General features: G+C 53.4%; 1 protein-coding gene across 3 annotated transcripts in view; it reads left to right on the plus strand.

The window, feature by feature from the left end:
* RAP1GAP2 (RAP1 GTPase activating protein 2) overlaps positions 1 to 25,350 on the plus strand; it is a 210,876-nt gene that overhangs the window by 130,550 nt on the left and 54,976 nt on the right. For all 3 annotated transcript variants that reach the window (XM_036341089.1, XM_036341088.1, XM_036341090.1), the window contains one exon: positions 23,105 to 23,140. In XM_036341089.1, coding sequence (XP_036196982.1) covers positions 23,105 to 23,140 — 36 coding nt within the window. The remainder of the gene's footprint in view (positions 1 to 23,104; positions 23,141 to 25,350) is intronic.

Genomic DNA, 25,350 nt, shown 5'->3' on the forward strand with positions numbered 1-25,350 from the left:
AGGGGTGGCCTGGGTAAGTGCGATAAAGCAGGAGACCCTTGCACGATGCTCTTCCTATCACTTCCCCATGAGGGGTGGATCCTGGGGTTGGGTGCCCTGGGGTGAGTCTCTTAACCACCAGAAGAGTGAGGCAGAAAGCAGGTCAGGAACCATGGTCAGATTGGAGGAGCAGGAAGGTGGGACTTCAAAGCCTGGGAGGGTCTATAAGTGTCAGGGCTGGGCCTCGTCACCCGGGGAGCAGGGCTGAGCTGGGGATCCAGGGCCTGGGGGAACCTGAGGGCAGTGCTGGCAGCGGAGGTGGGAACTGGGAAGCCAGGCCTCCCAGGTCCTCCGTCCAGCCTGAGTCGTCATGGACGGGCAGTGTCCCGAGTCCTGTTGGTCCTTTACACCCGGAGGCAGCCCTTCTCCTTTCTGCACGAGTCCTGCACCCAGGGGAGGTCCAGAGCCCACACCTGGTCTCTTGAAGATTAGCAAAGCGCTTTGAGGCAGCTATCCAATGTCCAGGTAAAGTTCACCCAGACTGAAGAGGTGCCACGGAGCATTTCAGCTTGGAGGAGCGGGGGACGGCTACCCAGTGGGAGGCATGGAGCAGAGTGTCCGAGTGCCTTCCTCCCCACAAAGTCCTCTTGGACTTGCGTCTGTTAGGAGGTCTATCTTAGTTTCTTTTTTTTTTTTAAATTGATTTTTTAAAATTGATTTTTTTTTTTTTTTTAGAGAGAGAGGAAGGGAGATGGAGAGACAGAAACATCAATGAGAGAGAAACATAATCATTGATCAGGAGTTGCCTCCTGCACGCCCCCTGCTAGGAATCGAACCTGCAACCCTGGCATGTGCCCTTACAGGGACTCCAACAGGTGACCTCCAATGAACAGGACAGTGCCAAACCAACTGAGTCACGGACATGTGTCTATGAGTCCTTCCTCCTTCCTTCCTTCCTTCCTTCCTTCCTTCCTTCCTTCCTTCCTTCCTTCCCTCCTTCCCTCCTTCCCTCCCTCCCTTCCTTCCTTCCTTCCTTCCTTCCTTCCTTCCTTCCTTCCTTCCTTCCTTCCTTCCATCCTGTTTTTTTGCTCAATCCCTCCACCTTCCCATTGCCCCTACAATGGGGGGTTTCCCCCCAGCACATAGAAGGCCTTTCTTCTATGGGATTCCATGGTTCTGCCGCTGATTCTCTGGCTGCCTTATTTTATTCCTTTGTGAACCCATCACACTCTATGATTCCAGAGGTCCTCCCCCTGGCCATGGGTTTAAAGGGTAGGCATGTTGCGTGTCCCTACGCTTTTCCACGGAGGAAAGAAGGCCACAGTCCACACTGTCAGTCTGGAGCTGAGATTTGGCCTTGGTTTTGTCACCTTTAGTCAGCAACTTGCTGATTCCCATCCAGGTGGAAATATAACTCCTCATTGAGGAAAAAAAAAGAGATGAGCTTCGCTCAGCCCTGTGTGAAGTTGTCCAGTCTCTTCTGGAAAGGAGGTGCCATTGTTTGCCTCAATCACATGTGTCATCTCCTTCCCATCCAACCTGAGTCTTTCTTGCTGCGCTTTCAGCCTCCTGGCTCTCAGTTTGGCCGACAGGGAAATGGCAAAGCTGCCCACCAGGTCAATAATGGCACCTAATACCAATGATCTGCTTCTGTCTCATCCTAACAGTGCTACCACTTCCGTCCCCAGTACCACCCTCTGCTTCTTCCCGTCAGCACGCAGGCTGTCGTGTGGGTCCAGGGTCATCTGGGGGTGAGGTGGGAAGGCCCGTGGGAGGCGGGGGAGGTGCTCTTCTACTGACACTGGTTGTGCTTGGATAACCCTCCCCAGGTGACCTGCCTGGCACAGAAAGTCCCCCTCCTGGTCCCTCAGGTCAGATAGCGTTGCCTGGCTACCAGGCAGCCAGTGAGGCTCCGGCAGGGAAAGTAAACAGGGACACATGTTTACAATTCAGTATTACCCGGTAGGCAAACACCTGGCAGGGCCTTCCAGCCCCCGGTAATCTCTAATTCTCCTTGCTCCATTAGTGTGGGGGGCTCTGCAGCCAGACCCAGATGGTCTCCTCTGGGAATTGGCTGTCAGCTGTTGTGAGGGACCGGGAGGGGGTGGGTGAGTTACAGCCTCAGCCCCATGGGGACTGTCACCACGGTCATCTGGGCAGGCTCCCGAGACACCCTGAGCCTGGCCCGCTCTCCTCGGCTGATGGGGCTTTGAGGGCACTGGGCTTGGGTGCAGCTCAGATTAGCCTTGGACTGCAGAGACGCTGGGGAAGATGCGCACTGCCCGGGGCACCCGGCACAGGGGAGGAGCGGGCCTGAAATTGGCCACCCGCTGGCCAACAGAGTGTCCTGGGAGGGCCTGCATCTGGCCAGTGGGAAGGACGCCTTTTTCCAGTTAGTTACCTGAGGGGTGCCCTTTGCGAACTCACACAAAGGCACTTTGTAGGCTCGCCTCGGTTCTGCTAAAGGGAAACTCATGAAGTTGGTTGAGTCCTGAAGACCACACGTGGGATGTTGAGTGTCAGGGCTTGGCCCACTGCCTCCTGAGGGAGAGCAGGGGTCCAGCAGATGCGGGAGAACTCTCCATTTGGGGCGGGAAAGCAGGCCAGTCTCCTCTTAGCCGAAGGTGCACAAATGGCTGCCTGGGGTAGCGTCCCGCACTCGGTGGTGGAGGTCATGGGGTGGAGTCCCAGGAAGGTCACTCCTGTCGGGGATCATGTGACAGTGATGGGTGGTGTGCAGCCAGTGAGGTTGACTGTCTCCCTGCATGTGCTTCGTGCTCACTTCCCTTCTCCCCGATCCTGTAGCCTCCCTCCGTCTTCCCAAATCTCCTCACTCAAAGGCCCAGCTAGGATGCCACCTCCCCCATGAAGCCCTCCCTAAGCTCCTCTAGCAAAAATGAAAGGAGAGAGGCCAGATTGGAGGCTGTTGCTCTAGTCTGGACAAACAGTGCGGGGGACTTGGACTGGCAGGTTGGCAGTGGAGATGGACAGAAATGGATGGATTCAGGTTGTCCAGAGGAAGCCAAGACAGCAGGTGTACCTATGGATTGGACATGGGAAGTGAGGGGAAGGGAGGAATCTAGATGTCTAGCCATCCCAGATGGGACTTGAGCAGTGGATGGGTTTTGATCCCGTTTTCCTGAGATGGAGAAGCCTGGAAAGGTTTGGGGAGGAAGTTCAGGGGCTCTATTTTGGATACACCGAGTTGGAGAAACTCATGAGACGGTGAAGTGGAAAATCAAACACGCATCTGGAGATGCTGAGGTGGAGGTCCAAGGAGAGGTCCATGTTGGAGATATGCATGTGGGGGAATCAGCACAGAAGTGGTATTAGATCCGGGGGGTGGGTGGGTAGCATGGAGGACAGCGGAGACAGGGACGGGAGGAGGGGTAGTCTAAGGGGCTGAAGGAAGAGCAGGAGAGAAGGCTGCTGTGGAACCCAGAGGAGGAGACGCTGCAAGAAGGAGGTGTGGTGCTGAAAGTTCTCCTTGGGTTTGGCAACGTGGAGGTCATTGGTGACTTTGACAAGAGCATTTCAGGGGAGCCGTGGGGCCAGGTGGGTCGGCTGGTGGAGGCAGGAAGACTGGCGCTCAGTGTGTGCAGAATCCCACAGAGCTGACCGGAGTGGCCACGTGCAGGAAGACTGACACTCCATCCTCTCCCTGTGGCGGTGGGGTTGCCGTATGCAAGGTGAAGCTCTCCTGGTGGCTAGGACCCCAGGACTGCCTGCCGCTGGCTCCTTGCACAGTCCGGACATGCTGTTTCCCAGGGCAGAACAGATCCAGGCTGCCTGACGGTTCTAGGAGAGGATGGCTGTGAGGGTGAGTGCCCAGCCTCATAGGTTCAGCCAAAATCAGGATGCCCCTTCCTGCTCCAGGAGACATGTCCTGTCCTTTAGGCCCAAGAGAGCAGGGTTATGATTTCACTTCCTGGTGGCCCTTCCTGGCTGGTCACTCCCAGGGCTCCAGGCTACCCTTCCCTGTGGATAGCCGTGTGGCCAATTTAGTGAAGATGGGGCTGTGCCCTGGGGTCCGGGCATATCACCTGCTCTCGGGCGGCTGAGAGTCCTGGCAGTGTGTCTGGGCTGTAAGGAGCCAGGGCTCTCTTTAGATAGGTCTGCTTTGAGGTCATCTGTCCACATTGCAGAGGATGGCACAGCGCCCCAGCTGTGAGTCTGCACTCCGTGTGGCTCAGCAGTCCCCCTGGTGGCTGACACCATCGATACTAGATGATTGGCCAGGGGGGTGGCTGAGGACTAGGAGAGGCCACAAGCCCACCAGCTGCTGGCTAAGTCAAACTCAGGGGGTCAGGTTGCCAGGAGCTGGGAGCCTCACCACTGTGTCCACAGCTAACCTCACCACTCAGGTGCCCCTGGAGACCTCCTCAGGGGAGACCAGGCCTACGTGGGGGCTGTGCAGCCTCCTGGGTCAGAATGAGCGCTTCTGCTGCTGGGCCGCACACTCCCAGCCTAGCAGGCGCATCTGCGGGCCGGTCCTGCCCAGATTCAGTCCTGGGAGGTGGCACCGGCCTCTGAGCCCGGCGCCAGCACTGCTTCAGACACACTCACAGGAGGCATGGAGCTCTTTTGGTGGAAAAGGAAATGCAAGGTGGGAAAGAGGCTGAGGTTTCTAACTTCGTCTTTCTTGCCTCTATTTGCCTCCTTTGCCTCATTTGAGGAGGGGACCATTGGGCAGGCACATTGCAAGCAATGATGATTACTATTTACTATAGTAGGAGGGGTGTGCCACTGGGTCTTGGGGGCCCATAAACCTCCCTGAAGCCTAGGTATGTGTGTGTGGGGGTGACTGTGAATGTTGGGGAGCTCTCCATTGGACCACCCGTGTGTTTGGATGTTGCCCTGGGGGTGGGGGCTGCAGGATGCTGCGTTGGTGTGAATGCATTGGCAGCCAAATGCATCCTGCAGCCCGAACAGCTGGGCCTGGGATGGGCAGCCCACAGGCCCTCCCCCAAACCTTGTCAGGATCTGCATTTGCCCTAGCACCCCATTCATCGGCCCCAGCTGGCAAAAGGGGGCCGGGCAGTTGTGGTATTTGACACATGGTTTATGGGGAAGAAAGCTGTTCAGCATCAACATCCCCACGTGGCTGTATGTGTATAATTAGGCTGTTGGAGCTTGAGGAGTGACTGTTAGAATCACTCGGGACCAAAGCATTTATTTAGGTAATCATTAACTAGAAGATCAGGAAGGCAGAGAACATACAGTTTGCAGTTGTCCCCTTCCCGCAGGTTAGCCTGAAATGAACCGCCCCGACAATCTCCCTCCTGCTGTCTCCCTCGGGGGAGGAGAAGCCTGGGGTCTTTTAGGGGCTGCCAGAGCTGAGGTGGGATGGCATCTCTCAGGGCCCCTGGTAACCCCCAAAGTTACCAATTTCCCAGGACTTCCTTTTCCCTTTGCTCAGCCAAGCCCTGTGGCACAAAAACACACATTGATTGACTGACTCAGTTCCCAGTCCAGCGCCTCTGATGAGCTGATTGTAACAGTCAGTCTCTGCGTTACGCGAGCGACTGGCTCCAGCGAACTCCCAGTTATCTACTGTCCGGGGTGGAGGGGTGTTAACAGGCAGAGCCCAGGTAATTGAAACTCTGGCTTAAAGAATCTCCAAACCTTGCTTTTGCCACTGACTGGCAGCGCGGTGTGGGCTGTGGGGGCGGGGAGCTGTTTTCCCTCCTCACCTTGGAGCAGAGGTCTTGCAGCATCTCCTAGGCAGGAGCGCGCTAGCGTCGCCAAGCGCTGGGCAGTCAATGGCCTGCGGCTGCCCATAGGCACCCAGTGGTCCCTCTGGGGCGACAGCTCAGCCTCCATGGAGGAGCAGGGAGAACGGCCACCTGCAGACCCTGTAATGAGTGTGGAAACTGAGGCTCAGAGGTAGGAGAGGCCCATCGGGAAGGTGGGTTGGTATGTGGATATGCCTGGGTATGTGGCGCCTCCTGCTTTAGAAATGGTGTGAGCGCGCGCCCTCTCACTCACCGGGTTTCCCCAGCAGCCCCGGAGCGCTGGGCGGTGAGCATGGCGTGAATCGTTATATTGGAGATGAATGAACTGAGCTCCGGTCACAGCCGCGTGACCGGCAGGATGAGGACGGCCTCTGGAGTGGCAGCTGGCTGGTTCCTGGGTCCTGCGAGGACGCTCGACTCTGCCGGGAGGGCAGTGGTTCTCCCGTGGGCGGGGGGAGCTGGCGGTAGGACTGCTGGGCAGGGCGACAGTTGCTGAGATAAAGGACGGGAGCAAGGCCTTGGGCGGGGTGGGGGTGGGGGTGGGGACAGGTTCCATGTTCGCTCTGTGCTGGGTTCTCTCCGAAGGAGCTCCCTCAGCCTCTCTTCTCTCCCAGGCACGAGTCAAAGCCAGGATACGGGGAGGAGGCTAATAGGTACCAGGTCCACAGAGCCTGTTCATGGAACCGACTGGGTGGAGGGAGAGCTGCAGAGATGGGGGCCGGGCTCAGGAGGCTTCTGCTGCCCCAGCTGCAAACCCAGAGCCCGGGCTGCTGGGCAGGGCTGCGCTGTCCACTGCGGGAGCCAGCAGGGAGGTGGGCAGGACTGAGCGGAGGAGAGCGGGAGAGGGGAAGGCGGTGATGTGAGAGGGGAGGTTGGACAGCGGCCTGGTCTGTGCAGGAACCTTGCGGGGGGGGGGGGGGTACAAAGACCACCTGAGTGAGAGAGGGAGGGAGCCACCTCTGATACCCAGCCAGACACCCGCCTGCCAGCGCCAGTTAGGAGAGAGGCCAGCCATGGAGCACGTAACCCCGCGTTTCGGGACAGGAGCCTCATAGGGAGGCCGAGGTGTTCTGGAGGCTGACACTGCCGTGTGCTTCTGTCCTCGGGTTGCTTTACCTCCTGTTCCTCAGGAGAGGCACACGCAGGGGGCCTGCGCTTCTTGCCTGGGCCCAAGTGTGGCCACTGGTGAGACCAAGGCCAGACTGACCCCTCCTCACGCCTCTGCCTCCGAGCCTTTGTCCAGCTGCTGCCTCCTCTGAGGCTGACCCTCCAGGTCAGCCTGTTGCAGGCCTGTAAGGTTTGCTTTAAATACCCCGATGAGATGCACAGAGCTGTCTTTAGAGTCCCCCGCTGTGAGGGTCAGACCTGAGGCCCAGCCCATTTGTTGGGAAGACTGGACGTTTCAGGCCACAGACGGGAACAGAACTAAGAGCTCTGCCCAATGGCACCCTGAAGCTCGGCTTAGGGAGCCCCCAAGGTGTAGACACCGCGGTTCCTTAACCAGTGCTGGGCCAGGGACACGTGTCATGCCCTGTTCCAAGGTAGGGGCAACTTGGGAGCAGGCTGTTCCCTAGAAAATGGGGCTGGATTGCCCCAGCGCAGCCACGTTCTCACAGCACCCCCGGCAAACACCCCGGGGCCCCCTGCCGCACTCCTAACCGCGGATGGTGTCCACTGTCCACTCTCCACCTTCACCCGGTTTGCGCTTCAGGCTGATGCAGTGCTGTACAGTTCACAAAACACTTCCTGGAACTCTTCTGCTTCTCACGGCCACCCTGGAAGAGAAGAAGTATTTCCCCCACTTTATAGATCAGAAATCAGAGTCCTAGATACATGCACTGCTCCCCTGAGCCAGCGGGTAAGACGCAGACGGGAGGCTTGTGCTCCCAAGTTCGGCGTTCTTTCTGTTCCTCCAAGAAATAATTACCGAGTACAGATAATTACTGAGTGTCTACTGCTGTTTCTCCTCCCTCTCATGTAACAACATCCCTGAAGTCGGGTTGCGTTTCACTAGTAATAGCAGCCATAGCCTGCGATTGGCAGTGTTTTTGCTTTGTTAGTGGTACCTAGCATAGTGTGCATCTTACAGTGGATGTCATTTTATTTATTTATTTTTAATTTTTAATTTTTTAATTGATTTCCGAGGGGAAGGGAGAGGGAGAGAGAGAGAGAAACATCAATGATGAGAGAGTATCATTGATCGGCTGCCTCCTGCACGCCCCCTACTGGGGATCGAGCCGATAACCCGAGCATGTGCCCTTGACCGGGATCGAACCCGGGACCTTCCAGTCCGCAGTCCAACGCTCTATCCACTGAGCCAAACCAGCAAGGGCTGCCTGTCATTTTAGACCCATGAAGCTCGGTGTGTGTGAACTGGGCGTGTGCAGATGTAGCTCCTGCCTGTCAGGGGTTTTCGGTCTCGAGGGACGATCACAGTCCCAGCCACTGACAGGACACAGACTAGGTATGAACCCAAACCAGGCCCAGTGCCCTGGGAATTCTGTCTGCGGGGACTCGGAAGGACGTTGGGGGGGGGGGGATGGGGGGGGTTTGGCCCCTGCGCATCCCGCTTCTTGTGCTCAGCCAGCTAGTGGGAAGGGCAGGCCCAGTCCCGTTCGTGTGGCTGTTGGACACGTGGACGCTGGAGGCTTCTGCGTCGCTGATGCTGCCTGTTGACCTAGTTCTTTAACGCTCAGCCTCGGTTTCCACAACTGTCCAGCGGGGATGATGACTGCCTCCTATGAGGCACAGCTACGAGAACACATGGGAAGGACTTAGTCAAGGGCCTGGCCCATATGGTGAGAGCTCAGTGAGTGCCAATTACTCCCAGCGTGACATTCTATAAATTGGGCAGAGCGGGCTGAACTTTGTTGGTCAGCTGCTGTCCTTGTGTTGGGTGCGCTCACGTTTGTCACCTCATTTCATTTTCAGAAGCACCTGGGAAGGTGAGGGATGGCGCTTGTAATTTTATAAATGATGGGAGCTGGCCCCCGCCCCCCCCTCCCCCCCTCCCCCCCTCCGCCACCCAGCCGGCTGGTGGCTGGGCTGGACTCGGATGCCTCTCTGTCCGACTCCCAGGCCCGTGCTCTTTTGACTGGAGCACAGGTGCTGCTGAAATTACAGGCGAGAAGGAAACCCTGCTGATGCCGGGCCCTGCTTCAGGCAGGGGATATCATAATCAAATCATTACCCTCGGGCGGGCATTCTTAATAGTGGGTTTTCTGCTGTCGGAGGGAGAGAGGGCTCATTTGACAGAGGGGAAATTTGCTCAGGCCTCCCCCTTCCCCGCTCCCGCCGCTGCCGGTGGAAAGCGGGCAGTTTTGCCTCAGCAGAATGGCCGTTTGTCTCCCCGACCCTCATTCCTTCTTTTGTGCTTGGCTGTGGTCTGGCCTCCCTCTCCCTGGCCTGTGGGCTCCCCCTGTTTTCGGTCCTGCTACCACTGCTGCCTGTGACCCTGCCATGGGCCGTGCGTGTCTGTCCTGCCTCTGAGTTTAACACAGGCAAACACACACCTTCACTCCCCACCCTCTCCCCCTCTTCCTCTCCTTTCTCTCAGAAAGATCCTCTTTCCCCCCTAGAACCCGTGGCTCTGGGATTAACAGGCTGTGTGACCATAAAGCAGGTCAGTTAACGTCTCTGAGCTTCATGCCCCACCTCCTCCCCAAACAGATAGTCATCAGAGTCCAATGGGAGGCACTGGAGTGAATCCTGGGCCTGGGTATTGGCTTTCCCACCCTGTATCCTTCGATGCAGGACTTGATTCCCTTGTACCCTCCGTGGCCTTAGCTGCGAAACGGGGAGAGTAACCATTTTCTGGAAAGTCTTTGCAGTACAGCCATTGCCTAACTCCTGCGTGTCCCTGCACTACGTATCCTCGCCGCTCCTTGGGTCGTAATTGTTGATTCTCTGATTGTCTTAGTCACCAGGTGGAAGTCAGTTCCTTTGTGCAGTTAGTTATTCATTCAGCAAGCACTCACTCAGTACCACCTACCTGTGTGCCGGGAGCAGAGGTTATAGATGAAGTGCGGGAAAACAGACACACGAAAGAAACGACAATACAAAGAGATCAATGATTCGATAGGGCACCCGTAGTACAACCTGGGGGAGGGGTGGAGGCCAGGAAGGCTTCCTAGAGGAGGTGATCTTCAAGCTAAGGCCTACAGGAGTCAGACAAACAAAGGGGAGTAGGTAGTAGGAGGGGGACTGAGGCTGGTCTTTGTTGGGTCTCCAGCCCCAAGCCAGTGCCTGGACCAGAGGGGACCAGTAGGTTAGTTTCCTGTCTCTTTCCTTCCTCACTGCCTCTGAGTGCATTCCTGGGCTCTGGGGTGCTGTGGACAAGAGGGGTGCAGATGTATTCTGGATATGGCATGTCCTGGGGAGCGGGCTGCAGGAGTGGGCATGGCGGGTGTGAGAGACTCTTCAAAATGACTCGCTGGCTCTGAGTGGGAATGCGGTGAGCCAGAGCCAGTGTGGGAGGGATCCAAGTGGATGCTGAGGATGCAGGGGCCTGATCCTGAGAGGGGGCTTATTCAGGACAGCCCAGCTGGGCCCCCTTGACTGCATCCCTTCTCCTAATGTGATCTCTCTTTATTAGATTTTTTTTTTTGAGAGAGAGAGAAGAATGGAGAAGGAGAGAGATAGAAACATCAATGATGAGAGAGAATCATTGATTGGTTGCCTCCTGCATATCTCCCACTGGGGATCGGGCCCAAGACCCAGGCATGTGCCCTTAACCGGGAATCGAACCGTGACTTCCTCATTCATGGGTCGACACTCAACCACTGAGCCACTCCTGCCGGCCACGCTGCCTTTTTTTGAGGGATTTAAGAAGTTCCATTTTTTCCCTTTCTGATTCGGGCATATTGCTCTCCTCTCAAAGCTGGGACAGGACCGAGAGCATGCGCTGTGTTCATTAGTGTTGGAAAGAGACTCTGAGACCCAGGAGAGCCCCGGACTGAGCTCCAGGGCCTGGCCCCTCACTCCCCACACTTGTGCTCCTGTTAACAGCACGGCTCTTGAGCGCCTCTGGGCCCCAAGCCTCAGATGCTGTGTGAGTCTCCCCAAGCCATGCACTCTCCTTTTTAATTTTCCTTGTGGGATGGCCACAGGGCATGAGCACTGCTCTCTTTTTCAAAGAACATAAAAAAAATTTTTTTAAGCCAAAGTAATACAATGCAATGATTAAAACTCAAACCCAGGCTGTTCGATAGTTCACTGTGGCTCTGCCCTTGACCCCCTCCCCAAGCTTCACCCGCAAAGGAACCACTGCGTACTGTTTCAGCCTTTCTTCAAACCTCTGGGTGAGACATTTTAGGCTCCGCGAGGCCCGCGTGAATGCACCAGCTTGCTTTCTTTTAGTGCCTTGTTTTTTATTCTCCTGACACGTAGGGCTCCCAACTCACAGATGGGAAAATTGAGGCCCCACGCACGTGGGTCTGCCTTGAGTCCCACGACACGTTAGTACTGGGCCCACAACACGTTAGACACGTGTACTGTCCTCAGGTCTTGTACTGTCCTGTGCTCCAGTCCTGCCTCCCTCCGGCATCGTGCAGGCATCGTGTTGGGAACTCATCCAAGGTAAGGATGGAAGGGCGGGACTGCTTCTGCGCCCTGACTCTCCTCGGCCCCCAAATGAGTCTCTCTTACCACCTGCTGGCATGGTGCCTCTTCCCATGGAGGGACATCTTGCCTTATAACGTACAATGTGTGGTGACTTCACCAGCCCTGGGCTCCCCAGAAAAACAACATTGGCCAAGGAAGGGTCAAAGGTCAGGGCTAGTTAATGTGGCATAACAGCTCCGGGCGGACACCCAAACCCTGCAGTTCCTTGTTTGATCTTAAGGAAGTTGTTCAACGTCAGCAGCAGCAGCAGCAGCTGGGTGGTAGCAGCCACACCTACCGTGGTGCCCAGGCAGGCAGACAGGGCCCCCCGACGCGCAGGGCACAGGCCCTGGTGGAAGATGATGGATTTCTTAAAGAACCTGTTGGTGAGTGTCCCGGGCTGTGGAGGAGTGCGGGTCCGGGGTCCCCCTGCCTGGAGTGGTAGGTGGCGGTGGAGCCAGGGCCCCTCCCGTTGTCCATGGCGGGGAGCCCCTGGGGGCTGGTGGCCTATCATGGGGGCAGGGAAGCTGCCTGCCACTCAGGGGAAGGAGGAGCAGACATCAGGTCCAGCGAGGGCTGTGTGTGGAGGGTGACCTGGGAGGCCATGGCACAGGGTCAGGGGCCTCTCCTGGCCTGGAGATCTGAGGTGGGGGTCCTGGCACGGGACTGGGCAGGGCTCCCCTCTGCGCTCCTCTGGCAGGGCTTCTCGGCGCTGTGCCAGGGCCTGAGGGGACCCACAGCCAGGTGCAGGCCGTGCGCAGGGGCGGGCGGGAGGGGGGGCGGTGGGGGGGTGCCAAGGCGAGAGAGGGAGGGACTCTGCAGCCGGGCTTCCGCCTGCCTGCAAACACTCAGAGCTGGTCCGGCCAGCCCTGTGGGGATGTGTGGTGCCCGGCGTGGCCCTGGCAGGGGACTCTGTGTCCCGTCTCAGAGCCTTGGGGCTGTGTGGTTAATGTGGCACTCGGGGGTGGTATATGGGATGTTCCTGGCTGGCCTGGAGAGTCAACGTACTTTGCTTAGCAAGATTGTGCCAGGAGGCTCTGTGGGTCCCTTGTTTCAGCTCCTCCAGGCCCTTTGTGCCCCTCCCGGTGACTACGGGGGCCCCGGGCTGACTGGGCCAGGTCAGGACGGTAGGATCTTCCTCATTCCCAGACATGCCTGCTGCAGCCAGGGGTGGCCTGTCCCTTCCCTTCTTCCTCCCTTTGCTGTGTCGTCCTGCTTTCTCTAGGGGAGCTGAGCATGACAGGTTAGGGGTGAATGTGGGGAGTGACAGGGTACTTGTTCGGGGTTGGGCCAAGGAGTTCCCCAATCTCAGGCTGTGTCACCACTGGCTCCAGGACAGGGAGAGCCTGGTGTCCCTCTCACCAAAAGGAAATGGCCTGACCCTGGTAGGGGTGTGGAGTGGTACACTGCAGGGTCTTAACTTGGGGACTGGTGTCACCTGATTTGCCTTTCAGACAGACCATGTGGCTATTGTATGGGTAGTTGGTTTAGGGCGGTGTTAGTGTGGAGGCCAGGAGCCCAGTGATGGGGCTGCCACATGGTCCCCGTGAGGGACAGTGAGAGATGGTGGGGCAGGGGAGCTGCTTAGAAGTGCTCAGACTTGACATATAGATATAGATATAGATATAGATATAGATATAGATATAGATATAGATATAGATATATAGATATCTTAATCCTCACCTGAGGATATGTTTTATTGATTTTTAGAGAGAGAGAGGAAGGGAGAGAGAAACATTGATGTGAGAAACATCCATTAGTTGCCTCCTGCATGCTCCCCAATTGGAGATTGAACCCACAATCTAGGCATGTGCCCTGACTGGGAATTGAACCCGAAATCTTTTGGTGTATGGGATGGTGCTCCAACCAACTGAGCCAGTCTTGGGATATATTTTGACAGTAGACTTGCAGGTGGGTTGGAAGTGGGGAATGAGGATGGAGAAATCAATGATGACCCTTAGGGTTTTGTCCTGAGTGTCAGGGTGGGTGGAGGATGGGAGATGGGCTGGGGTGGAGGAAGGTGTCTGTGGGGAAAAGTTAGGGAGCCTTCTGTTGGGCTTTGTTGAATCTGAGGTGCCTATCAGACATGCATGTGAGATGTGGAGTTGGCAAACTCAGGTAGGCCTGGACTTAAACCTGGCTTCTGCCTTTTCCGTGTTTGCTGTGGGTCAGTTGCTTAACCACTCTGGCCCTGCCACTCTCTAACCCCCCTCCCTGGGCTCCTGTGAGGCTGAGGGGGTGGCATTTGTGAGGTGCTTGACTCAGTGCCTGGCACATCACGGGTGCCCAACAGCGGATACCTGGGGGCTTCCTAGAACTTGGCTTCTATCATCCCATTTTCTAGCTCAGAAACATTCAGTGGCTCCCTATTGAACAGCTCAGCTTGGAGCGTGTGTCTTGTGGGCTGTGTTGGCTCATGGGTGTATTTTGTTTGGTCCACATAGAGACCTTTACGCATTTGGATTGGTTATCAATGTATAAGAATTGGGAGCGTTCACATTAAAATTTGTCTTGAAAAGTTGAAAACTCTGGTTCCATCGAGCTTGCATTTCTGCTTGCAGCCCAGCTGCCGATAAGCAGCAGCTGCCCTTTAAGAAGGGGGCGTGTGCTCTTCAGTTCACCATTGTTTCACTCCCCCACTCTTAGGTCATCCATGTTGTTGAGCTGAAATTTTCGGAACATAAAACCAATCACTTTAAAGTGAACAGTTCAGTGGCATCCAGTACATTCACAAAGGTGTGCAACCACCATCTTTCTCTAGTTCAAAAATGTTTTTATTACCCTCCCATAAAACTCCCTTAAGCAGCTACTCTTCCTTCTCCCCTCCTTCCGGCCGCTACAGCCAGGAAGCTGCTTTCTGTATCTGTGGACTTACCTATCCAGGATATTTCGTAGAAGTGGGATCATACCATACAGGGTGGTGCAAAAGTAGATTTACCGTCATCCATATGGGAAATAATACAATAATCACTAAATAATAATACAAGAATAAACTCTGTGCTTTGCATATTCACAATTGTAAACCTCCCTTTGCCCCACCCTATAGGTAAGCATGTTTTTGAGGTTCATTCACATTCTAGCATGTATCAGTACTTCATTCCTTCTTTTTTTTAAAGACAGATATCTTTTTTTTTTAAAATATATTTTATTGATTTTTTACAGAGAGGAAGGGAGAGAGATAGAGAGTCAGAAACATCGATGAGAGAGAAACATCGATCAGCCGCCTCCTGCACATCCCCCACTGGGGATGTGCCCGCAACCCAGGCACATGCCCTTGACCGGAATCGAACCTGGGACCCCTCAGTCTGCAGGCCGACGCTCTATCCACTGAGCCAAACCGGTTTCGGCTTCATTCCTTTTTTTAAAAAATTTTCACCTGAGGATATTTTTCCACTGATTTTAAGAGAGAGTGGAAAGGAGGGGGAGAGACACACAGAGAGAAACATCAATGTGAGAGAGACACATTGATTGGTTGTTTCCTGAATGGTCCATGAGAACAGGCCTTGACCAGGGCTGGGGATCGAGGCTGCAACCGAGGTAGGTGCCCTTGACTGCAATTGAACCTGGGACCCTTCAGTCCTCAGACAAATGCTCTGTTCACTGAGTCAAACCGGCCAGGGCACTGCATTCCTTTTTTATGGCTGTATGATACTCCATTGTGTGGATATACCACAGCTTGTTTTTCTATCCATCCGTTGATGGACATTCAGAATGTTTCCATGTTTTGGCAAGTGTGAATAGTGCCGCTTTTCAGTGTATAAGTGAACAACATTTGTGTACATGTATTTGTTTGAGTAGCCCGGGCTATTTTCAGTTTTCTAATTATAGCCCTTCTAGAGGGCATGATGTGGTCTCTCACATGGTTTTATTTTGCATTTCCCAGCAACTAATGATGTTGAACATCTTTTCATGTGCTTATTATCTGTTTGGAGAAATGTTGGAGAAATGTCTATCAAATCTTTTGCCCATTTTAATTGGGTTGTTTGTGTTTTTGCTATAAGAGTTCTTTTTAAAAATACATATATATTTTATTGACTTTTTACAGAGAGGAAGGGAGAGGGATAGAGAGCTAGAAACATTGATGAGAGAGAAACATCGATCAGCTGCCTCCTGCACACTCCCCATTGTTGATGTGCCCACAACCAAGGTACATGTCCTTGACCAGAATTGAACCTGGGACCCTTCAGTCCGCAGGCCGATGCTCTATCCACTGAGCCAAACTGGTTAGGGCAAGAGTTCTTTATATATTCTGGATTCTAGACTCTTATCAGATGTACTAGAGGCCCATTGCAAGAAGAGATTCGTGCAATAGGACTTCCTTTCCCCTGGCTGCTGGCACCGGTTTTACTCTGGCACCCAGCACCTGGCACTCGGTACCCAGGTCTTCGCTCTGGCTGGGCTCCGGCCAGAGCTGGCCCCGGAGCTGTGAGGCTTTTGCTGCTCCACTGGCCCCTGAGCCGCCAGGCTTTGCTCCACTGCTTGGATCCTATGTATGCAAATTAACTGCCATCTTTGTTAGGTTAATTTGCATACTCTCCAGATTGGCTGGTTAGCGTAGCAAAGGTACGGTCAATTTACATGTCTGTCTATTATTAGGTAAGATGGTTTGGAAATAATTTCTCCTAATCTTGTGGTTGTCGTTTTACTTTCTTGGCAATGTCCATTTCTTTGATGAAGTCCAGTTTAGCTGTGTTTTTGTTGTTTGTTTCTTATGGTGTCATATCTAGGAATCCATTGCCAAATCTAAGGCTGTGAAGATTTACTCCTAAATTGTCTTCTAAGAGTTTTATAGTTTTAGCTCTTAGGGTTAGGTTGCTGCTTCACTTTAAGGTACTTTTTGTATATGGTGGGAGGTGTAGGGGTCCAACTTCTTCCCTCTGCACAAGGATATCCAGTTTCTCCAACACCACCCACTGTTAGGAGGTATTTGATGACGAGGTCAATCTTTACGTGTTATCCCTTCCCTCTTACGTGTTATTTGCCTGGTACCTATAGTCATTTGCATTTTAAAATCCTGCCTTAGAGATTTAAACATCAGTCTGTTGAGTTTTTAAGATGTCTTACAAAAACCCAGTCATCCTTCCATTCTTCCTCCTGTGTCTGAAGGCAGCTCATTGTTGGAGCACCTGTTGAGGGTAGGGTTGGCTGTCCAGGGTGAGGGGTACAGTCAGTTGCCAGAGAACAGACGGGACTTAACTGGCAGGGACACGGGCCTATCCAGGCCTGGGACTCAGCCTCCACTGTGGCTTCATCCTCATCTTGCTGGGCAGAGTATTTGGTCATTCATTAAGCAAGCGTTTCTTGAGCATCTACTATGGCCCAGGTGGTCCTAGGCCCGGGGATACAGCAGTGGACAAAATAAAGAGCCCTGCCCTGGAGGATCTTGCGTTCTTTGCCTTCTTGTGGGGAATAGCCCCGGTGTTTTCCAAAGGCCTTGGCAGCCAGACCAGAGACCAGCTGGCCCTCACCCTGCCCGCCCTGAGGATGGGGACGCTGAGCCAGCAGCAGAGCCCAGGCATGCGGTGTGCGCCGTGGTTAGGCAGCTGTAAGACATATCGGATGTGGCTCCCAATGGGGTATGTGTTGTCAGTTCCTAGCTCCCTCAGCTTTCCAAAAATCTCTTTCCAAAACTCTCCAGAAATCCTTTTTGTGTGATGTCTTCCTTCCCCGTGGGGATGAGAAACTTGCTCTGACCCCCGTTTTCCTCCTTCCCCCGGTGCTGCGCAGCCCACATCTCCATCCCGTTTTCCTGAGACCTGTGTGGGGTGAAGACATCTTGTCCGTTCTCCGTCCTTGTCTGCGTTAGTGTTTCTCGTTGCTGTTGACATGCCGTTGCCCCTCGTGTGTGTCCTGGATTCAGGTGGGCAGGGATAGGAGGCAGTGGCTATTGTGCAGGAGCCTGGTCTGTGTGGGATGTGATGCCCAGCTCTGCGGACCGGCTCACGTTACCCCACCACAGCCCCGTGGTCCCCCTGTTAGCCCTGCTCCGAGGTGCCAGCGCTCAGACAACATTGTCCTGTGCTGCGAGCGGTGGTGGGTGGCAGTGGGTGCCACTTCTCCAATTAGGGTCAGGGAGGAGGAGGGGGGCGTGGGGGGCTGTTGGTGGAGGCCTCCTGAGCTGGGATGCAACAAGGAGGAAAGAACAGGAGGCCGCCGTCTGCAGGGAAGGCCGTGTTCGTGGGTAGAGCTGCTGTGGACCAGAGGGAGGCAGGCTGGGCCGTTCCTGCCACGGGAAGGGCACGGGGTGGTGAGGGGGTGGCAGTGGCTCTGCTGTACTGGAACATGCCATTGCTTCTGCTCCTTCACCAGCTGGGCAGGGACAGTGCCAGAGAGCAAGTAGGGGCATCGGGAAGATTTCTCAAGACGGGCCTGGCGATGCCTGCTCTCTTCTGCTCTTGCTACCTCGGACCTCCTCCAGCATCCTCCCCTCCACCCCAAGAACTCGCTTTGCCCTTCCAAGGGGAGATCGGGCAGTTTCTATATTGGGAGGTGAGGACGACGGGTTGAATCCAAACTGAACCCCGGGGACCAGCCTGCAGTTTCCTTGGCTGGGCGCTAGCTCTGTGTGATTATTTCACAGCCTACTTGACTACTGGCTGTTACAGGGGAGCCCATGGGGGAATGCTGGCTGGGGTTCTGAGTGGAGTGGCAACAGCTGTTGCTAATAATACATTAGACAGCTGAGTGGATGCTGCTATTGATGAGGAGGCCGGATTACATTTCTCTGAGACAACCCAGTGCCTGGCTTCCTGATGGAGGGGGAATTCCCTTCTAAAGGATGCCCCGGGCAGGACTCTACTCTGTCCTAAAGGGCTTGTGGAACCACACAAGTGAGTCAGTCAGTGAGCATTTATTGAGTGCCTGCTGTGTGCCCTTGGCTGTGTGCAGCAATTTCAGGGGGTGTGGACCAGGGTGGGTCCCAGTGGCCAGAGCCATGTGCCAGGCTGACCTGAGTCACCCTGCGTCTGGGTGGAAAAGGAGACTTGCTCTGTGCCACGGCTGGAAAGTTTAACCAGTCACCGAGAAGCAGAGCCAGCCTGGCTGAGGTCAGGTTGCCACTGGCCGCTTTCTGCTCCCTGGCACTGTCCTGGCACAAATGGTCCATCCCGTGCGTCACTCGGGGCTGAGGATGAATCACGGCCCTTCTCTCTCACCAGCTGTGCCCGCCCCTGGAGCGTCTTCATTCGGGAAACACAGACCCATTTTAATACTAATTTAAACACCCGTTTCTGGGAAAACCACTGATGTCAAGAAAAGCCAAGTGTCCCAAATCAGGAAAAATGAACCTAAAACTCCTCGCAGGTCCCCCGACAGGACAGGGCTCGTCTGCAGAGCGAGCTCTCCAATAGTTCCGTCTGCTATTTCCTGAGCGCTTGCTCTGCACCAGGCCTTGGCCCGGCACGTCTTGTCCTCGCTCTCCCTTCATCCTCACGTGAGCCCTGAAAGGCAGGGTTGACACCTCCCATTTCCAGGTGAGGGGACTGAGATTGAGTAACTTGCCTCATGCCCCACAGCTGGGCAGTAGCAGGTGGCCACTCCCAGACCTGGCCTTGACCACTGGACTCTACTGCATCCTGTATCTACTGTACCCAAACCTCAGTAGCTCTCCACTGCCTTCCAGGGTAAGCCTGAATTTCTGGCATTCTCTCAGGCATTCCCGTCTGATCTTCAGCCGGTGGTTTTCAAATATGTCCATGAAGCCAGGCCGGCATGGCTAAGTGGTTAAGCGTTGACCTATGAACCAGGAGGTCACAGTTCGTTTCCCGGTCAGGGCACATGCCCGGGTTGTGGACTCAATCCCTAGTGTGGGGCGTGCAGGAGGCAGCTGATCAGTGATACTCTCTCATCATTGATGTTTCTGTCTCTCTTGCCCTCTCCCTTTCTCTCTGAAATCCGTAAAAATATATTAAAAAAATAAAATATGTCCACGAACATTGTTAATGCTACGTGAGATCATACCATGTAATCTTACTTATATGTGGAATCTGATGAACAAAATAAACTGATGAATAAAATAGAACCAGAGGCATGGATACATGGAGCAGACTGACAGGTGTTGGTGGGGGGAGGGGGGGCGGGAGGGGGAAGGGGACGGGCAGGGAGGGGACTGCATGATAAAAGGTTGAAGGGATTAGCTGACATCCTTATTGGAACCACCTGAGAAACCCTGAGCTGGAACCACACAACTAAGCCACTTCGGAAGTCCTGACCCACAGAAGTTGTTTTGAGTCCCTAAGTTTTGGAGTAATTCGTTGCACAGCAATAGGGAACTAATGCACTTGGCCTCTCAGCCAGAAGTGCTTTATGCCCCTGGGCCACTGGTCATCTGTAAAATAACCCTGGGCACTTTGTCTCGTAAGTAAGATCAAGTACCCCGGAAATTGGGCCCTTGCCTGGTATTTCCAGCGTCCAGTCCATGCTTTGCTGTTAGGTTAACTGATGAACCAATACAAGGGCATTGTCTAAGAACCCACCTGAAGTATTGTTTGACTGCCAGTTGGCACGGATGACAGAGTGAGCAGAATTTGGGGGTGATTCAGGAGAGCCCCGTAGTCTATAACACACCAAGCCAAGGTTAGACCTGGACACGAGTTGGCCTGAATCCAGGGACTTCCTTTGGGCACAAAAGGCTGTCCTTGTGTCCCTGAACACACCCTGTCATGAAAGTGGCGGAAGGGCCTATAGCAGGAGGTGGGGGCAGCAAAAAGGAAAAATTTATCCTTAACCTGTACTTCATTTCGGCATGTATCCTTCAAGATCTATTTCTCTGGATGACTCGTGTATATTTACATGCAGATATATCTATATCTATTATCCACGTATCTATGTATCCATGAATCTATCTATCTCTATCTATCCATCCATCCAAATAGGTTTTTTTTAACATTTAATTTTAAAAATTGGGATCATGCTCTAGTCCAGTGATGGCGAACCTTTTGAGCTTGGCGTGTCAGCATTTTGAAAAACCCTAACTTGTCTACGGCCATACCACCCTGAACGCGCCCGATCTCGTCTGAAAAACCCTAACTTAACTCTGGTGCCGTGTCACATATACAAATTTTTTGATATTTGCAACCATAGTAAAACAAAGACTTATATTTTTGATATTTATTTTATATATTTAAATGCCATTTAACAAAGAAAAATCAACCAAAAAAATGAGTTCGCGTGTCACCTCTGACACGCGTGTCATAGGTTCGCCATCACTGCTCTGGACTATTTTTTTCACTTAACCACGCGCTATAAATATTTGTGCTAACAGACTCGGCGCTGATCTCCTCTAATAGTATTTGAGTGTATGAGCTTAAGGCCATGCAGGTTTATCCTTTCCTTCACCGGTGGATATTCTGGCTGTTTGTGCTTTCTTGCCTGTGAACAATGCTGTGACAGATATTCTTGTCTACACATCCTTGTGTAGTTGCTCAGATATTGCTGTCGAGTACATTCCTAGCGGGGGTTTATTGGACCAAAATGTGCGAACATTCTAAAGGCTTTGGGCACACAGTGCCCGATCGCCCTTCAGAAAGGTGGTGCCAGGTGCACATGTACCTGTTGCCCCTGTGTCCTAGCTCCACATCCTGGCCAGCGCTGGGTTTTCTCTTTAATGTTGGCCAATCTGATAGAAGAAAGATGTTATCTTATCTTAATTTCTTTCACAACCAGGAAGGTTGGGCATGTTCCTTGTGTTTATTGGTCATTTTATCTTTCTTCTTGAGCAAATTGTTCATGTCCTTTGCACATTTTTTTGTTTGTTTGTTTCTCTTACAAAACCAGTCCTTTATTCCTTTTTATGGCTAAGTACGAATCCACTGTATGGATCTGCTGTAATTGTATAATCATGAGTTGGTGGACGTTTGGGTTGTTTCCACTTGTTGGATATTATGAATATTGCTGCTGGGAACATTGGTGTACAAGTTTCGTGTAGACATATGTTTTTATTTTTCTTGGGGGTATATGCCCAGGCGTGGAGTTGCTAGGTCAAATGGTGAGTCTTTGCTTAACTTTTTGAGGAACCGCCAAACTGTTTTCCACAGTGGCTGTACCATTTTATATCCCCACCAACAGTATACGAGGGTTCTAATTTCCCTTCATTCTTGCCGATACTTGTTATTGTCTTTTTGGGTATAGCCATTCCAGTGGGTGTGAAGTGGTCTCTCATTGTGGTTTTGTTTCGTATTTCCCAATGATGAATGATGTTGAGCATCTCTGCATGTTCTTGTTGTCTACTTGTATCACTTCCTTGGAGAAATATATTCTAGATACAAATCTCTTATCAGACATATGATTTGCAAATATTTTCTCCTGTTCTGTGGATAGTCCATTGAAGCACACACATTCTTAATTTTGGTGAAGTCTAACTTCACCAAAGTACATGCACACGTGGGGTTTCCAGACCCTGCAACCTGAACTGCTGGTGGGTCAGAGACACTCTGCCTCCTCAGGTCAGCTTCGGCCTGGGAGAGGCCAGCTGGAGCCTGCCGCAGGGCTGGGTCTCCCCGGTGACTTCACAAGGGTCCCTCCCATGGCGGTTCTCTCCTGAGGACTCAGGGCAGCTGGGCTCCAGGTGGCTCTGGCCGTTGGTGCCTGCAGAGGAAGGAGAGCGTTTGGATGCTCTAGCTCTGCACGGAGAAGTGACAAGGGCACTTCTCACCTCTGCTTTCTGTTCTTCCCTATCTCTCTGGGCGCTCATGAGCTCATGGCTGGCCAGGGCCCAGAGGTGGGCAGTGGTGTTCAGACAAGAAAGTGGGGCTGTTTCCACAGAGTGGGAAGTGGGGAAAACCCATGTTATTTTGTTAGGATAGAACTTCCAGCCCCTCACACCTTCATCCCACTTCCTCCTTCTCCTTTTTGTCTCACCTGGAGTTTATAAAGGTGGTACCCAAGTAGGATAATGATTTGGACTCACATAGTTTGAGATTTTTAAAACAGCCCACCCAGGCCCCCGGAGGCTGCTGTTCAGTGGCTCCAGGCATCGGGCAGCCACTGGCAGAGACGGCATAGCCAGGGCCCAGGCCTCACCGCTGCCCTGGCCAGAGTGGCTCTGCTTCTATTGCCTTTAAAAAAAATCCTCACCCAAGAAGTGAAGATATTTTTCTTTTGATTTTTATAGAGAAAGTGGAAGGGGCGGGCGGGCGGGGGAGGGGAGAGAAAAACATTCATGTGAGTTCATGTGAGAGAGACACATCAATTGGTTGCTTCCTGCACGTACCCTAGCGGGGTGTGGGAATCAAACCTGCAACCCAGGTGACCTGCCTTTGTCCGGAGTTGAACCTGAGACCCTCTGGTGTGCAGGCCAGTGCTCTAACCATTGAGCAACCTTTATTTCTTTCCGGTATTAGAGTTCTAAGTGAGATTTTGTATAAGGAGATGGAAGGGCTGTGTTGGCAAAGGAGTTGGGAAGCTGCTCATGGTGGACACCTTGTCCCCACTGTTAGGTTGAAAACACCCCAAACACGAATTCTGCTGGAGGCCGACTCCCATGATGCTCTGGGGAACTTGGATTTTCCCAGAGGCCCCCATGCTCCTCTCTGTTGACAGAGACGGAGTGGCTGCTCTCCCCGTGGCACTTGCCAGCCCCCGTGTTTAATTTTTTCTCTTGTTGTATGGGGTGTTCTGGCCCTGCAGCTCTGCGAAGGCAAAATCAAATTATCTTCTGTCTTGATCCAAATACGTTTTGTCTCCGGGAAAGCCCTGGGCGAGGGAAGCTTTTAGACGATCGCTGAGGTGGTTTTCTCAGCAGGCCTCCCGACGGACACCCCACCTTTCTCTCCCCTCTTTGTGTCTTTCAGTCGGCGGAGTTCTTCGAGATGCTGGAGAAAATGCAGGTGAGCATCCATCCCCAAGGGGGAGAGCCGAACCCTGGGTAGGGGGGGTGCTGCAGCGACCTCGGGGGACACAACACCAGGCAGAACCCACGGGCAGAACGTGGGCACCTTGGAGGGAGGGACAGAGAAGAGAGAACTCACCGTCCCAATGGCCTGGACAACCCGAGGCCATTTCCACACCGAGGGGCACAGTGGCTTCTGGGCCGGCTCCTGCCCGAAGACCAGGGAGAAGATAAAAAACAGAAACTGCATGCAGAGTGGATGGACGGGCTGCCGTCAGCCCCATGGGTGTGGGGAGAGCCTGAGAGATGTTCCTGGAATGGCTGGAAAGAAAGCCTGAAAAAGACAGCCCCTTCGTGGGGGCCTCATCCTGTGCTGGGAGGCAGAGCGGAGGCCGAGAGACGGACCCTGAGTTCAAACTCTGCATCTAACGCTGGCTTGCCAAATTCCTCCCCTTTCTAACCTCTCGCTCCTGTTTTTTGTTTACTAACAGACGTGTTCTCCCCTCACTCTGACACCAAGCGTGTGGTGTGTTCCCCCCACCAGACAATCTGTGCAGCCAGCTGGGCTCCACGCAGTTCTGACGCTGTCTCCCTGGAGGTAGTGTCAGCTCCCACAGGGCACGGGCACTGCCCCGGGGGCTGCCTCCACTCCGATGCCAGTCGCAAGTCCAGGTTGCCACTTGGGCTTCTGACCCTCCGGCGATAAATAGGAGGTCCCCACGACCCCCTTTTCCAGTTCAGTTAATTTGCTAGAGTGGCTCACAGAACCCAGGGAAACGGTTTACTTACCAGATTGCCAGTTTATGGTAAGGACACAACTCAGGAACAGCAGCTGGAAGAGAGGCATAGGGCAAGGCCTGTGGGAAGGGCCTGGAGCGGCCGTGCCCTCTGAGTGCCCCACTCTCCCCAAACCTCCACGGGTCCACCAACCCCAGACGCTCCCCAAACCCCACCCTTTTGGGTTTTATGGAGGCTGCATTAGGCATGATGGACACAATCACCGGCTGTGGGTGATCGTCTCAACCTCCAGCTTCTCTCCCCTCCCCCGAGAGTGGGAGTGGGTGGTGGGTTCCCCTGTCAGTCAGCTCCCATCCTTCGGAAAGTCCCAGAAGACACCTCATTAACATAAACTCACTGACACAACTCCTGGGGAACACTCCTTTCGCCGTTATGGCTGTGGAGCTGTTGCAGGAACCAAGGACCAAAGACCAAATCCTAGAACAAAACTGCTCCCAAGTGCTCTCATTGCTCTTATCACTTGGGAAATTCCAAGGGTTTTAGGAGTTCTGTGCCAGGAGCGGGATAAAGACCAAAATATATATTTCTTACAATAAATCACTATCACAGCCTCTGTAGAGATAGGAGAATGAAAATGTCCACTTGCATTGTTTCTGGGATGAAACAAGATAATTTTTGTAAATACTTGGTGGGCAGTGCATAGAGTCAGTGTGTAGTGTGGAGGCGTTTGCAATTACTCATCACCAAAGGGTCAGGCTCTCAGGTAAGACCCACTGCGTTAAGGAACATGGGGAGAGGTCCAGAAGGTATAATTGATCCAGGTGGAAAGAGTGGCAAGAACATACTGATAAGTATATTTTAAGCACTGGTCTGGGGCGAGAGGTTGACAGGTGTTATCTCATTTCTTCTTGACAAGGCCCCCAGGAGGCAGGTATGTTATCATCATCATCATCATCATCATCATCATCATTCCCATTTCATAGGTGAGAAAACTGAGGCACAGAGATATTAAATAAAACACTCAAGGGCTCATGGCTAGCAAGTAGCTCCAGAGCCAGAAGGCATAGTCATTATGTCATGCTTCTTCCCTGAAGTAGATGCTCCAGGCACGAGGAAGGAAGGATCTATAGGAATGGACTGGAGTAGGAGGAAAGGCACACAGGGTGCCCACTGCCGTCCTGAGATGCAGGCGGAGCTTCTGAGAGGGCTGCTGCTGTGAGCGAGCCAGGTCCTCCCCGGAAAGCAGGTCTCCCTAAGGATGGGGAAGGGGAGGGTTGGTTTGAGAGAAAAATATTTGTAGTGGTTGTGTCCTTATCACAAGCAAGTTATTAAGATCCTCCTCTGTGCCCAGCAGAGTGTGGACAGCCAGCTAACTTAATATGTATTTATATGCATTTAGGGGACTTACAACCAGGTGGTGGGCACGGAGATGGTAGGTGCCTTGACAGCGAGTGCCTATATAACGGAGCG

The sequence above is a fragment of the Myotis myotis genome, unplaced genomic scaffold, assembly GCF_014108235.1.
Source record: "Myotis myotis isolate mMyoMyo1 unplaced genomic scaffold, mMyoMyo1.p scaffold_m19_p_17, whole genome shotgun sequence".
In the NCBI taxonomy this organism is placed as follows: domain Eukaryota; kingdom Metazoa; phylum Chordata; class Mammalia; order Chiroptera; family Vespertilionidae; genus Myotis; species Myotis myotis.